The 16,807-nt window shown below is 41.5% G+C and overlaps 1 protein-coding gene across 5 annotated transcripts in view; it reads right to left on the bottom strand.

The window, feature by feature from the left end:
* LOC109936078 (cadherin-6-like) overlaps positions 1-16,807 on the bottom strand; it is a 220,122-nt gene that overhangs the window by 131,286 nt on the left and 72,029 nt on the right. For all 5 annotated transcript variants that reach the window (XM_048607452.1, XM_048607419.1, XM_048607429.1 and 2 more), the window contains exon 3: positions 2,211-2,505. In XM_048607452.1, the coding sequence (XP_048463409.1) occupies positions 2,211-2,505 (295 nt within the window). The remainder of the gene's footprint in view (positions 1-2,210; positions 2,506-16,807) is intronic.

Consider the following 16,807-nt stretch of genomic DNA (forward strand, 5'->3'; position numbering starts at 1 on the left):
TATGATGCATGCTAATGGCATTGGTGAGCTTACCACGAAGGACTATCCTTCCCAACCTCTCCCTTCGCCTGCGGCATGGTGACCCATAGGTTATACCGCCATCAGTCATTGCTTTCTAATGAGAGAGCAATCTTATGGTGTGGTAGGATTATGGTGACTTTACCTTTACAATTCCAAAACTATGAAATATGAATTAGCTTTTATTGTCACATGTACTCACTTGCATGACTACAGTGAAAAGTTTACAAGTGGCCACTTACAACGTAATCTTAGGTACAAATGTACCTAAGCACAGAATCTTGGTACAAAGCAGAAAAATAAATAAAACAAGTTAATAAGTTAAACATTACAGTCCTTCTTACTGAAGCATAGAAAAACAAAGAAACACAGATCACAGTTTAACATCACAGTCCGTAAGGGCCTGGCGATGCTGGGCTTGTATTCCTTAAGGGCTTGACCACGCTCTCACCACTGACTCAGACAGCCTGCTCCTGATTTGATTTGATTTATTATTGTCACATGTACTCAGATACAGTGAAAAATTTTGTTTTGCATGCTAACCAGATAAATCATATCTTACATAAATACATCAGGGTCACAGAACAGAATGCAGAGAATAGTGTCACGCTACAGAGAGATCAACTCTAATATATGAGAGGTCCGCTCATAAGCCTGGTAACAGCAGGGAAGAAGCTGTTCTTAAATCTGTTGGTGTGTGTTTTTAAACTTTCAGAACCGAAGTCGATGACCAGTTCCTTCATTTTGTTGACATTGAGGGAGAAATTGTTGACTGTACACAATGCCACTAAGCTGTCTATCTCCTTCTTGTACTCTGTCTTGTCATTGCTTCAGATCTAACCACTACGGTGATGTCATCAGCAAATTTGTAAATGGAATTAGAGCTGAATTTGGCCACACAGTCTGAGTGTATAAGGAATAGAGTAAGGGGCAGAGTACGCAGCCTTGCAGGGCATCTGTGTTGAGGATTGTTGTGGAGGAGATGTTGTTGCTTATTGTGATCTATGGGTCAGGAAGTCGAGGATCCAGTTGCAAAGGGTAGATCAGAGGCCTAGGTCTTGGAGTTTGGAGATGAGTCTTGTTAGAATTATGGCATTGATGGCAGACTAAAGTCAATAAATAGGGATCTGATGTAGGTGTCCTTGTTATCCAGATGTTCTAAGGATGAGTCTAGGGCCAGGGAGATGACATCTACCATGGAGCTATTGTGATGGTAGTGAATTGTAGTGGATCAGGGCACTCTGGGAGACTGGAGTTGATGTGAGCCAGTCTAAACTGTTCCGTTAGGTAATGGCCTCTCAGGATTTACCTTGTCAAGTATACTCGAAGATTTTATTCCTTTCACTTCTCACCCTCCATCTTCCGAATTTATTCTACTCAATGCAATTCAATACCATTTTCCTGAGCTGTTGCCTTGTTTGATACAAGCACCTAACTAGTGAATCTCATTTATTATTCAGCAATAATACCATGAAGATGTGTAACTCTAGGCTTTTATTGGTAGAGGTTGTATGATTTGATTTTCACAACTTGCTCTCAGTCAGTCAGTCATATGGGATCACCCCCTATTTTAAAAAGCAAGGAAGTTATCCTCAATATCCTGGACAATATTTATTCCTCAAACAACATCGCAGAAAAAAATGATTAATTAGTCAACCCATTGCTGTTTGTGGGGTCTTGCTGCGCGCAAATTCGTTCCTGTAATTCCTACATCACAAGACTTTGAAAGTACTTAACTGCCTGTAAAATAGTTTGGTATATTTTGAGGTTGTGAAAGATGCAAACATAAGGGCAAATACCTCATCTTTTTCAAATGAACAGCGCATTTGAGTGCTTTGTATTGAGTGGGAGAGGCTTAATGGTGATCACAAATTGCTACACGTTGGAAACGCACTGTTGTGGAAAACTAGAATGATGCAATAGGATGTTATTCTGAGGTTAGGGTAACGCATGAAGATGGACGATAGAGAGTTTAATTGCATCCTGGGAACTGTGAACATTACTCATGTTTATATCAGGCTCTTTGTTAGCATGGACATACTGAGTAGGAAATAGATTTACTCCTGGTTCTGTGGAGAAGTTTAAAACATTGCTACTTAGCAAAGTTCTATTCTGATTGGATGTTTTTTTTAAATAGATATTTAACATTTTTGTTCTCTTTAAATCTACATAACGTCCTTACTTCAACTTACCAACATCAGACATTTCAGGAACAGTGGCCATATACAATTCCTTTGAAAACTTTGGTTCGTTGTCATTAATATCATGGATCTTGATAATAAATTCAGATTCTGGTTCCACAGGCCTCCCAGTCCGTCTTTCAATAGCTTGGGCACGCAATGTGTAAAAAGATTTCTCCTCGCGGTCCATTTTCTTTAGAGCGTGAATATCCCCAGTGTTCTCATCAATGGTGAATACTGTTCCAGCTCCATCACCTGACAAAATGTATTTAAGAGTGCCATCTCCTTTATCAACATCAGAGTGAAGCTAGAAATGTCAAAAAGAGAGAACAGGAGTTATGTACATACGAAAAAGATGTTTATTTTACTGGTGGGTAAGTACTTGACAGCTGATCCACTCCTATAGTAAAAAGCTTCTTACAAAATATCAGCAGGTCACAAATACTGTACATCATTCTGTTCTGATGAAGGATCATCTCTACCCAAAATGTTTCTCTCCACAGCTGCTGCCAGATCTGCTCAGTATTTCCAGCATATATTTGATTTTATATACTGTGAAATTCTTGTTACAAATTATGACAGTCCCAAACAGCCCATTTGGCACCAAGGGTTCGTACCAGTTGTTAAACTCCCTACAAACCTCTTCTCACCTCTGTCAATCTATATCTATCAGAATATTCCTGCACTTAGCTCTCCCTCATGTGCCTGTCCAGCTTGCCCCAACATTCATTTCTGCTGTCGAAAACATTTCAGTCTGCTTACTGGATGTCCAACTGAAAGAACATTTCAGATTTAAACCCTGACAGCATCTATACAATTTTCAAAGCAAACTTTCATTGAATTAAACACTACTTACTTGAGGATGTACATAAGTATATTGGAAGCCGTTCAGAGGAGGGTCACTAGATTGATTCCAGAGATGAGGGGTTTGTCTTATGAAGAAAGATTGAGCAGTTTAGGCCGATACTCTCTGGAGTTTAGAAGAGTGAGAGAGATCTAACTGAGGTAAATATGATGCTAAATGGGATTGAAAAAGTAGATGTAGATTATGGGGACTGGGCAGGAAAATGGATTTAAGGTCAAGACAAGATCAGCCATTAAATGGTGGAACAGGCTCGAGGGGTTGAATTGCCTATTCTTAGAATCATAGAATCCCTACAGCGTGGAAGCAGGTCATTCGCCTATCAAGTCCACACCGACTCTCTGAAGAACATCTAACTCAGACTCCCTGTTAACTCTGCATTTCCCATGCCTAATCCACCTAGCCTGCACACCTTTGGACTGTGAGAGGAAACTAGAGCACCCGGAGGAAACCCACGCAGACACGGGGAGAATGTGCAAACTCCACACAGACAGTCACCCAATGGTGGAATTGAATCCTGGTCCCTGATGCTGTGAGGCAGTAGTGCTAACCAATAAGCCATTGTACTACCCCATGTTCTTATGTTCTTATTATCATAGGTCATTCAGCCATTTGTGATTATGTTAGCTCTTTGGAAAGATGTGTCCAATTAGTCCCACTCCCCCTTTCTCCTGTGGATCTGCGCAACTTTCCTTCTCAGGTATTTATCCAGTCCCCTTCAGAATATTATTATTGATCTTGCTTCCAGTACTGTTTCAGACAGCATATTCCAGATCACGACACTAGCTTCATTTGGGAAACACTTCACCACATCTGTAGTTTTTGAAATGTTAATTCTGTTTTCTCTTCACAGACTGCCAGACCTGTTGAGTTTCTCCTGCAATTTCTGCTTTTGTTTGTAGTTTTTATTCAATTCCCACACTGTCTGACATTACCACAAAACATTCCCTTTCTCAATCTTTCCCCTTGCCTGAGCCTTAGTGACCTTCAGGTTAAACTAACACTAGTTATCTCTCTCTAATGAGAGAGCAGCCCTACAGTCTGGTAAGGCTATGGCAACTTCAATATGCGGGTGGACTCAGAAAATTAGGTTGGTATCCGATCTCAAGAAAAGGAATGTGTGGAATGTCAACGAGATGGTTTTTGGAGCAGCTTGTGGTAGATCCCACTAGGGAACAGGCAATTCTTGATTGGGTGATGTGTGATAAGACAAACTTGATTAGACAGCTTAAGATGAAGGAACCCCAAGGGGGCAGTGATCATAATATGATAGAATTCACCTTCCAGTTTGAGAAGGAGAAGCTGGAGTCAGATGTAATGGTATTCCAATTGAATGAAGGTGGCTACAAAGACATAAGGGAGGAGCTGGTCAGAATTGATTGGAAGGGGACCCTAACAGGGAAGACAGTGGAGCAGAAATGGCAGGAGTTTCTGGGGGTAATTTGGGAGGTATAGCAGAAATTCATCCCAAGGAGGAAGAAACATATTAAGGGGAGGAAAAGGCAACCATGGATGACAAGGGAAGTCAGGGACAGCATAAAAGCAATAGCCAAAGCATTCAATGTGGTGAAGATTAGTGGGAAGCCAGAGAACTGGCAAATCTTTAAAAGCTAGCAGAGGACAACTAAGGTTCTTGAGTAATTTGTAGCTCGGGTAGTGGATGCTGTGGGTGGTTTGTTCATCAAGCCGGTTCATTGGTTTATAGACGTTTCATTACTCTGCTGGGTGCACTAATGATGTTACCCAGCAGGGTAATGAAACGTCTGCAAATTAATGAACCAGCTCGGTGAGCCAACCAACCACAGCAGAGGACAACTTAAAAACAATAAGGAGGCAAAGATAAAATGTGAGAGTAAACTAGCTAGTAATGTAAGAGAAGATTACAAAAGGATTTTTTTTAGTTATATAGAGGACAGGAGTAGACTTTAGACACTTGGAAAATAAGGCTGGAGAAAAGCATGAGGGGCATGAATAGGGTGAATAGGCAAAGCTTTTTCTGAGGGTGGTGGAGTCCAAAACTAGGGGGCATAGGTTTAATGTGAGAGGGGAATGATTTACAGGACCTGAGGGATAATATTTTCATGCAGAGGGTGGTGCATGTATGGAATGAGCTGCCAGAGGAAGTAGTGAAGCCTGGTACAATTACAACATTTAAAAGGCATCTGGATAGGTATGTGAATAGGAAGGGTTTAGAGTGATATGGGCCAAATGCCGGCAAATGGGAATGAGTCAGATTGGGATGTCTGGTTGGCATGGACGAGTTGGACCGAAGGGTCTGTTTCCATGCTGTGTAACTCTGTGACTCTGCAAATGGCGGAGGAACTGAACAGGTAGTTTGCATAAGCCCTCACATGGAAGACACCAGCAGCATACCAGCACTTCAAGAGAGTCAGGGGCAGAACTGTGTAAAGTAGCCATCACTAAAGAGAAGATGCTGGGGAGCTGAAAGGTCTGAAGGTGGATATATCACCTGGAACAGAGGGACTACATCCCAGGGTTCTGAAAGAGAAAGCTGAGGAGACTGTGGAGGCATTGGTGGGGATCTTTCAGGAATCACTGGAGTCAAGGAGGGCCCCAGAGGAATAGAAAATGGTGAATGTATTGCTCTGTTTAAAAAGGGAGAGTGGCAAAAGGCAGGAAATTATAGGCCAGTTAGCCTGACCTCAGTCTTTGGTAAGAATTTAAGAGTCCAGTATTGAGGATGAGATTGTGGAGTACTTGGAAATGCATCTAAAATAGGACTGAGTCAGCATAGCTTCATCAAGGGGAGGTCATATCTGACAAAATCTGTTTGAATTCTTTGAGGAGGTAAAGAACAAGTTAGATAAAGGAGAGCCCACGGAAATACTCTATTTAGATTTCCAAAAGCCCTTTGACAAGGTGCTGCATAGGATGCTGCTAAATAAGGTAAGAGCCCCTGGCATTAGGGGCAAGGTACTGGCAATGGGTACAGGATTGGCTAACTGGCAGAAGGCAGAGAGTGGAGATAAAGGGTTTTTTTCAGGACGGTAGCCGGTGACTAGTGGAGTTCCACAGGGGTCTGTGTTGGGAACACAACTATTTACATCACACATTAACAATTTGTTCGAATAAACTAAGGGCATTGTTGCTAAGTTTGCAGATGACATAAAGATAGGTAGAAGGGCATGCAGTGTTGAGGAAGCAGGGAAGCTGCAGAAAGCCTTAGACAGGTTGGGAGAGTGGGCAAAGAAGTGGCAGGCAGAATACAACGTGGGAAAGTTGAGGTTATGTACTTTGGTAGGAAGAAGAGACGCGTAGGCTATCCTCTAAACACAGAAAGGCTTTGAAAATCTGAAGCACAAAGGGACTTGGAAGTCTTGGTTCAGGATTCTCTTAAGGTTAACATGCAGGTTCAGTTGGCAGTGAGGAAGGCAAATGCAATGTTAACATTCATTTCAAGATAGCTAGAATATAAGAGCAGAGATGTACTGGTGAGGCTGTATAAGGCTCTGGTCAGACCATATTTGGCATATTGTGAGCAGTTTTGGGCCCCGTATCTGAGGAAGGGTGTGCTGGCAATGGAGTGTTCTAGAGGAGGTTCACAAGAATGACCCCAGGGATAAAGTGTTTGTCTTTTGAGGAGCGATTGAGGACTCAGGGTCTGTACACGATCGAGTTTAGAAAGATGGGGACGGTGGGGATTCTCATGAAAACTTACAGAATACTCAGGGGCCTGGATAGGGTGGACGAGTGGATAGAGTAGGAGAGACTAGGACCCGAAGGCACAGACTCAGAGTGAGGGGATGGCCCTTTCGAACTGAGATGAGGAGGAATTTCTTCAGCCAGAAGGTGGTGACTTTGTGGAACTCATTGCTGCAGAGGGCTATTGAGGCCGAATCAATAAGGGCATTTAGGACAAAGATAAATTGGTTCTTGATTGGTAAGCCGATCAAGGGTCACAGGGAGAAGGCCGGAGAATGATGTTGAAAAACATATTAGACATGATCAAATGGCAGAGCAGACTCAGTGGGTCGAATGGCTTAATTCTGCTGCTGTATCCAATGGGCTTTACCCTTATATATTTCGTTCATTAAGTTAAGAAGATACTAATCAGATATTCAATGCAGAGGGAAAAAAGGCTCTCTGCTTGAAAGTGGTCAAATAGTAAACTTGACCAGGGTGGCTCAGTGGTTAGCAACACCAGAGTTGCATTCATCAAAGCAGGAAATCACATTGCAAAACATTATTCACTTGGGGCATCCCATATTAGCATCAAAATAACTTCAGCACCTAATTACACGGAAACTAATGTTCTACACAACCTTTTGTCAACAGTGCAGTTAAGCTTCAACTGGAGGATTCTCTTCTGCACTGGTCTCCAGTGTTTCACATTAACCACATGAAACATCTTGGGCTTTTGTTGAACTAGGGAAAGCCTTGACAAGCAGACTTGCATTCAGCACTGGAAACAAAAACAGCGAGTGCTAGAGAAACTCAGCAGGTCTGGCAGCATCTGTGAAGAGAGAAACAGTTAACATTTTGAGTCCTTCAAGTTCAATGTGACTCTTCTTTAGAACTTGGCAGTAAAAACTGTTTACTCATTGCCCAAGCTCATGAACGATCCTTGCATTCAGTGGAAAGAGAGAGAGAGATGGTTTTCCAGTTGAATCCAGTGTACAGGATAAGAAAATTAGAATTATAACCAATCACCTGGTTTGATTTTCCTTGACTGATACAACTCTATTTTTGGGATGTGGGCATCTCTGGCTGGTCCAGCATTTATTGCCCATCCCTACTTGCTCTTGAGAGGGTGGGCTGCCTTCTTGAACTACTGTAGTCCATGTGCTGAAGGTAGTTCCAAAAATATCTTTAGGGAGGGAATTCCAGGATTTTGAACCAGTGACAACGAAGCAACAGTAATATATTTCCAGGTCTGGATGGTGAGGGGTTTGGAGGGGAACTTGCAGGTGGTGGTGTTCCCATGTATCTGCTGCTCTTGTCCTTCTAGATGGAAGTGGTTATGGGTTTGGAAGGTGCTGTCTTAGGATCTTTTGTGAGTTTCTGCAGTGTTACGTGCAGATGGTACACACTGCTGCTACTGAGCATAGAGGAAGTAGATGTTTGTGCATGTATGTGGATGTGATGCCAAACAAGCAGACTGCTTTGTCCTGGATGGTGTCAAGCTTTTTGAGTGTTGTTGGAGCTGCACTCATCCAGGCAAGTGGGGAGTATTCCATCACACTCCTGACTTGTGCCTTGTAGATGGTGGACAAGCTTTGGGGAGTCAGGAGGTTAATTACTCACTTCATCATTCCTAGATTCTGACCTGGTCTTGTAACCACAGTGCGCATATGGCAGGTCCCGTTCAGTTTCTGGTCAGTCGTAACCCTCATGATAATGATAATGGGCGATTCAGTGGTGGAGATAAAATTGGATGTAAAGTTGGTCAGTGTTCATGGGCTAGGCTGCCATGAGACACAGGTTTCCATGCTACTGTTCTCAGAGACTGTCCTTTGGACTGGGCTGTCTCCACTCGAGACTTGCTGCCTTACCATATATTAAGCACTGCCTGACTCTTGGGGAATCCCAATAAACTCTTTTATTTACAGATTATTAAACATGACACTCTGCGATACAGCTGTCTAACACAGGTTATTCCATCCTCTCTTCTCACAGTATCGATTGTACGGGGTTGCTGATGTCAGCATTGCTTACCTTATACATCATCATGACATTAATGTGCATGACTCTATGACCCATATTGAGGCTTGTTTAAAAGCAAATGGTTTCATCCTACCAAACCTTTAGGTATCATTATAATATTGCATTTCAGAACCAATAGGGAATTCTCTCCTTCTGTGCACTGCATTCGTTCTCCAATATTCAAAGGCTTTGAAGCCTTATTTCTGTGATTTATGTGAAGGTAAGACCTTATTTCACTGAGTTAGAAATGTAAAATGTGCTCCCCAGCATTAAAGGACATTGTTCCTGATGTGACTATATTTTCTTCGGAAGAAATATTTCCCACAATATGGAACAAAAGCAGAAATTGCTGGAAAAGCCCATCAGGTCTAGCAGCATCTGTGGAGAGAAAGCAGTTAACATTTCGGGTTCAGTGACCCTTCTTCAGAATGTTTCTTTTTTCCTTACAATATGATTCTGGCTTCCCTTTTCCATTGTATGGGAAAACATTGGTAGCGTGCACACACACATACAAACTCAGCTGGCAATTTTTTACCAGCGCGAACTCTACTTTCACAGCTTGCAGTTGTGAATTTGAATTACTGTTGTGTGCTTATGTACGATATGCCTGGCAATGCTTAGCTTGCCAGGATCTTTGTTGGATTTCAGGGAACTGGGAAAGAAACTGAATAATCTTGCATGACCCAATGAACATGCAATCAGAACATTTCAAGGATTTTCTCAAATCCAGTTAATGCAACTTGGAAAGAGAGGAGAATTGACAAATTGGAAAATGTGATAGGACAGTTGCAGGCGACAATTTACACTTTGGTTCAAACCTCACGCAGTGAAAAGTCAGAACTTGAAAAAGATGATTAAGCATTTCCAAGAATAGTGCTCATTAAGATTTCAATACAAAGAAGACTGCAGTGGAGTATTTCTCTGATAAAGGTCATTACGGAAATGATGGCTGTTAACACTAAATGGGAACTAGCTGAAAAATAATCTGCGTGGGTGGGTTTCAGAATGCAGGGCTTGCTGAGGAGAATGGGGTTTGAATTAATCCATTTGATAGTTTTTCGACAGGACTGTTGAATATATGAAAGTGAACAATTGCTGTCATTCTAAAATCCAGCAGATGGAAATGTTCACCTTGGCAGGTTTTTTTGGATGAGATTTTGCACAAGCCATTTAGTGCAGGAGAATGGAACCTGTGCAGGATTGGAACAAGATGAATAAAGTTCCCTTTATTGTTACTGCACAACTTCCCTTAACCGTAGCTTAAATCTCAGCCTCAGTGCAGACTCCTCGGTGCATTGGAGTGAATGTTGTACCCTTCCCCATGTAACTCCTTAAAATAAAATTCATCATTTGCAACAACTTGCATCACACTTTAGTGCTTTTGGTTCATGTTGGTTTGGAAATGGGTTTAAGCAACTCAGATTGCATTTAGCACACTCCAGGAAAGCAAATTTGTTTCTATTGTGACTCAGCAGGCAGTATTCTCAACTCTGAGTTGTAAGGCTGTAGGTTCAAGTCCTGCTCAGGCATCTGAGTATTGGGAATCACTTCAATGTAATTCTGATGAAGTCAGACACTGTCGTTCAGATACGAATTTAAGCTTATTCCCTGTCTGCCCTTCCCTGTGGATAGAAAAGATCCCATGACTGCTATTTTGGAAAGAAGCAGCAAAATTAGTCTTGAAGTCACAGTTCAGGCCAGATTGAAATCAATGGACAAAAAGAAAAAGAACTCTCTTTGTCTTGCAGCCCATGAAATTTTTTATTTTTTGTTATTCATTCATGGGATGTGGGTGTCACTGGCTAGCCAACATTTATTGCCCATCCCATCGCTGCCCATGAAAAGATGGTGATGTGCTGCCTTCTTGAACCGCTGTAGTCCAGGTTACAGGTAGACACATAATGCCATTAGGTAGGGAGCTCCAGCATTTTGACCCAAAGACTGTGAAGGAACGGTGATATATTTCCAAGTCAGGATGGTGAATGGTTTGGAGGGGAACTTGCAGGTGGTCTGCCCTAGTCTTTCTGCGTGGAGATGGTTGTGGGTTTGGAAATTTTTTCACCCAGAGAATGGTGGGAATCTGGAACTCACTGGCTGTAAGGTTGGTAGAGGCAGAAATCTTCATAATATTTAAAAATGTCTAGATGAGCACATATGATGCCAAGGCAGACAAGTCTATGGGACAAGAGCTGGAAAATGGGATTAGAATAGTTAGATGCTTGATTTTGACTGGCACCGATATGATGGGCTGAAGGGCCCTTTTCTGTAGCTCACTAAGGTTCAGTCAGTGGAGCCTTGGAGAGCTACCACAGTACATCATGTAGATGATGCTGTGTGTCAATAGTGATGGAAGTGTTTGTTGAAGGTGATGAATGGCATTCCAATCAAGTGGGCTGCTTCGTCCTGGACGGTGTTGATATGCTCATATCATTTCTAATCTCACATCTAACAGGTGATTCCAAACCCCAAATCCATTCCTGCAAAGATGTCCAACTCTGAACATGGAACAAAACTCAATGTATACACTTTAGCTGCTCGGAATATTTTCAGGGAAATTCAGATCAAAGATCATCCCTACAGTGCAGAAACAGGCCATTGAGCCCAACAAGTCCACACTGACCCTCAGACCCATCCCCCTAGTCTACACATCCCTGAACACTATGGGTAATTTAGCATGGCCAATCCACCTACCCTACACATCTTTGGACTGTGGGAGGAAGCCAGAGCACCCGGAGGAAACCCACACAGACACAGGGAGAATGTGCAAACTCCAAGGTGCCTGAGGGTGGAATTGAACCCGGGTCCCTGGTGCTGTGAGGTAGCAGTGCTAACCACTGAGCCACTGCGCCGCCCAAATTATTACTGTCCATTTCTTTTAGGGAAGAACTGTGCAATCTATAGGGAATAAATCGATATTAGGCATGCTATTACAGAAAACATCAGAAAAAAACTGAAATCAGGTCTCTTTTTTGACTCAGTTCAGTGTAATTATGGGCAGTTAAGCCACTTGTGACGAGAAGTTTTAGATGCTGTCAAAGAGTTAATGATTTTCTATCTCCATTCCACAGTTTTCGTTACTATTCAAAGCTGATAACTTTGAAACACTGCTCTGTAAAAGGAATAATCTGCCTCAATAGATTGATTTAACTTCATTAAATCTAATAAAGAATCATGTATTTAGCTGACAATTCTACTTCTTTAAGATGTCATAATTCTTGATTGATCAGGCTTTTAAAACTCAACTGGAGTCTTTCTCATCTGAAGAGCAGAATTAGCCTGAATTGTTTCTATCCATATTCACCATCCATCAGACATCAACAGAGCTAAGATTCAAAAAGAAAGTGCCAGATGTTCTTTATTAAAAACTGCATTTTGTTTGCTCGCACTTACATTGTGAATAAACTGAAAATTAGCTCGTAGGAATGTGAGTTGTTTTTAATTTTCATTCGAAACCAACTGTACTGATGGGAGATGGATGTTCTGAGAACCCAGGAACATTAAACTAATTGCACCAACTGTACAGAGCTGAGCTCAGTACTGTACTGTATAGGAAAAGACCAACAGCAAAACTTACCACTGCATCCCAATGCAAGGAGTTACTGGCAAAACCTATCTCATAGAGACCTGCAATACATACACTTGGAACATCAGCATGATTTTCTCAGCGAGTACTTGGGGGGAGACATTTGTCTTCATTTCTTTTTGCACTGGTTATTAGTCTGAGACAATTAAGATGTATTTCATAACAGAGGTGCTAAATAAATTAGACAAAGTCATCATAAAATGCAAAGTGAGTCATAGAGCTTAGAAGGAAAGGGATAAAGAACTCACAGTCACAGATTAAAAGTAAATCTATTGGAAAAATACTGAAAGGAAATCAGAAACTAGGAACAGGAGTAGGTCATTGAGTCCTATGAGCCTGCTGCACCATTGAATGAGATCATGGTTGAGTTTTCATCTCAGTACCGTTTTCCCGCTTTCACCCTATTCTCTTAATGTCTTTATAATCAAAACATTTATTTCTTTCTTGAATATTTCCAGTGACTCGGACTCCACAGCCACCTTTGATTGCGAATTTCATAGGTTCAACACCCTTTGAGTGAATGATATTTTTCCTCATCTCAATCTCAATGGTCTGTCTATACATATCCTGAGACTATGTCCTCAGTCAGGGCCAGAGCCAACACTGTCCCTGCACCGTGTCTGTCCAGTTCTGTTAGGATGTTAAATATTTCAGTCAGATCCTCTATCATCTTCCTCAACTCTAGAGAATACATGCTTGAAATGTGGCACTGAAATGCGGCAAGGAGATCTAATAAAAAAGAAATCATTAAAATGCAAAATAACCACAAACAGAATTACACTGAAGAAGCTAAATAGATCCAAGAAGTATTATTGGTGGCGAATGTATAATGTGCTCAGGTTAATGGGGCATGTTTGATTTAAAGTGTGAATATTTTTGTGTTTTTTTTAATGGGATTTGGGTAACACTTGCAAGGCTGGCACCATTGAGCTGAGTGATGTCCTGGGGTATTTCAGAGGGCAGTTAGCAGTGAATCACATTGCTGTGGATCTGGAGTCAGATCAGGTACGGACATCAATGGATCAGTTGGGTTTTGACAACAATTGATGATAATTCCATGATGTATCAGCCATATGAATTGAATTTAAATTCCACCAGATGACAAGTTCAGTGACTAACCACTACAGCGTCTAATCATCCAGGAAACATTGATTGTTGGGGAATCCATTTGCTGTGTCAAATACTAAATAAAAACTGAAAGACTGCAGATGCTGTAAATCAGATACAAAAACAGAAGTTGCTGGAAAAGCTCAGCAGGTCTGGCAGCATCTGTGAAGAGAAATCAGAGTTAACGTTTTGGGTCAACCCAACCTGAAACATTAACTCTGATTTCTGTCCATAGATGTTGCCAGACCTGCTCAGCTTTTCCAGTAATATGCTGTGTCCCTGGGTGGCAGCAAGAAAATGCATTAAAGAAAACCATTTATTTCTCAAAGGGGCTAGCAAGAAGTGAAACAAAAAATGTGAATCCTTGTTGTGCTTACTCTAGTCACAGGACAGAATACCTAAACACAAGCCTGCTTTCAAAATCAAGAACATCCTTTCAGAAGTAAAAGCAGGAAATGCTGGAAATAACAAATAGGTCTTACAGCATCTGTGGAGAAAGAAACATAATTGATCTTACAAGTTGACTTTACACCAGAATGGGAATTAGATCTTACTTCCTATTTCCAACATTCTCAGTGCTTTTGCTCACTTAATTTTAAAGATTTATTCTGGTCAATATCTAATACTTAAAATAGCAACAAAGACCAAATTATTGTATATATTCATATATTGATAGATGACCAGGGATAATGTTATCTTTTTAAATGCGATATCTAATATTACCTTGATCATTATACTGTGTCAATGATTGGATGTCAAATATCTGTCGAAGTGAGGAAGAGTTTTCATAAATGTAATGAACTGCCTTAAAAGGATATAATGATATCTCAGTGTTGGATATACCTTTAACAGTTTCATAAACACAGCTCTCATTACATTTTCTGTGTATTTACAATTCTCCTGCTGATAGACATCATTAAACAGCTTGAGAACATTTATTTTATTCACTCATGGGATATAGATATCACTGTCTGGGCCAGCATTTATTGCCTGTCCCTTGCTGACCTTGAGAAGGTGGTGGTGAGTTGCCTTCCTGAACTACTGCAGTCCACGTGCTGCAGGTAGACCCACAATGCCATTAGGGAAGGAGTTTTGGCCCATCAACACTGAAGGAGTAGTGATATCTTTCCAAGTGAGGATGGTGAGTGGCTTTGAGGGGAACTTGCAGGTGGTGGTGTTCCCGTGTATCTGCTGCTTTTGTCCTTCTAGTTGGAAGTGGTTGTGGGTTTGGAAGGTGTTGTCTTAGGATCTTTTGTGAGTTCCTGCAGTGATTCATGTAGATGGTAAGCACTGCTGCTACTAAGTGTGGAGGGAGTGGATGTTTGTGGATGCATGTACATGTGATGCCAATCAAGCAGAATGCTTTGTCCTGGATGGTGTTAAGCTTTTTGAGTGTTGTTGGGGCTGCACCCATCCAGGCAAGTGGGGAGTATTCCATCACACTCCTGACTTGAGCCTTGTAGATGGTGGACAGGCTTTGGGGAGTCAGGAGGTGAGTTGCTCACTGCAGGGTTCCTGAACTCTGACCTATTCTTGTAGCCATTGGGTTTACTGTTACACAGATCATCTGAAAAGTGTGTAATAGAAAATGCTCACTAATCAAAAGGGCGCAACTGAGGAAATATGAAGAACAAAAATTAAGAAAGCTGGGAAAGAGAGTGAATTGTAAAGAAGGAAAAAGTATTTAAAATATAAAAAGGAAGACAGGCGAAGCCAGGTTATTTTGCTTTCTAACTGGACAAAAGTGTCAATACTATCCATGTCTCTTTGTGTCTAATACTCACGATTAAGCACATCATATTCCTCTGCTTGTAGAGTCATGGACAGTCATAGAGTCATACAGCACGGAAACAGACCTTTCAGTCCAACCAGTCCAAACCGACCATAATCCCAAACTGAACCTAACTCCCACCTGCCTGCATTTGGCCCATATCTCTCGAAACACTTCTTATTCATGTGCTGATCCAAATGTCTTTTAAACTTTGTAACTGTAACTGCATCCATCATTTCCTCTCGAAGTTCATTCCACACACAAACTACTCTCTGCGTAAACAAATTGCCTTTCATGTCTTTTCTAAATATTTCTCCTCTCACCTTAAAAATATGCCCCCTAGTCTTGAAATCCTCCACCCTAGGGAAAAGACACTTGGCGTTCACCTTATCTATACCTCTCATGATTTTATCAGCCCTAAAACATCACCCGTCAACCTCCTAACTTTCAGTGAAAAAAGTTCTATCCTATCCGCCCTCTCCTTATAACTCAAACCCTCCATGCTGGGCCATATCCTTGTAAATCTCTTCTGAGCCCTCTCCAGCTTAATAATATCCTTCCTATAACAGAGTGACCAGAACTACACACAGCACTCCAGAAGAGGCCTTACCAACATCCTGTATAACCTCAACATAATGCCCTAACTCCTATACTCAATAGTCTGAGCAATGAAGGCAAGTGTACTAACTGCCTTCTTAACCACTCTATCTATATGTGATGCAATCTTCAAAGAATTAGGTACCTGAATCCCTAGGTCTGTATGATTTACAACACTACCCAGTGCCCTATTTTAATTGTATAAGTCCTGTTCTTGTTTGTTTTACCAAAATGCAATACCTCGCATTTATACAAATTAAACTCCATCTACTACTTCTCAGCCCATTGACTCAATTGATCAAGATCTCTTTGTAATCTTAAATAATCTTCTTCACTGTCCACTATACCACCAATCTTGGTGTCATCTGCAAACTTACTAAACACGCCTTCTATATTCTCATCTAATTCATTTAAATAAATGACGAATAAAAGTGGACCCAGTACCAATCCCTGTGGAACACGGCTGGTCACAGGCCTCCAGTCCAAAAAATGACCCTCCACCACCACCCTCTGTCTCCTGCCATAAAGTAATTATGTATCCAATTGGCAGGCTCACCCTGAATCCCATGTGATCTAACTTTACTAGTTAGTCTACCATGCAGAATCTTGTCAAAGGCTTTACTAAAATCCAAGTAAACCACATCTACCGCTCTGCCCTCGCCAATTTTCTCGGTTACTTTCTCAAAAAACTCAATCAAGCTTGTGAGACATAATTTCCCTCCCATAAAACCATGCTGACTATCCCTAATCATTCCTGACCCCTCCAAATGCATATAAATCCTAAATTTCAGAATCACTTCCAACAATTTACCCACCACCGAAGTCAGACTCACCAATCTATAGTTCCCAGGCTTCTCCTTACATCTTCTTAAACAAAGGCACAACATTAGCCAATCTCCAGTCATCTGGCCCCTCATGTGACTCCAGACACCCAGTACTGTGGTTGAATCTTAACTCCCTAGGGATGGACAATAAACTCCCTTCCTACCAGCACTGTGGAGGTCTCTATACCAGATGGACAGCAG

Source organism: Rhincodon typus, chromosome 2 (genome assembly GCF_021869965.1).
Source record: "Rhincodon typus isolate 14 chromosome 2, sRhiTyp1.1, whole genome shotgun sequence".
NCBI lineage: Eukaryota > Metazoa > Chordata > Chondrichthyes > Orectolobiformes > Rhincodontidae > Rhincodon > Rhincodon typus.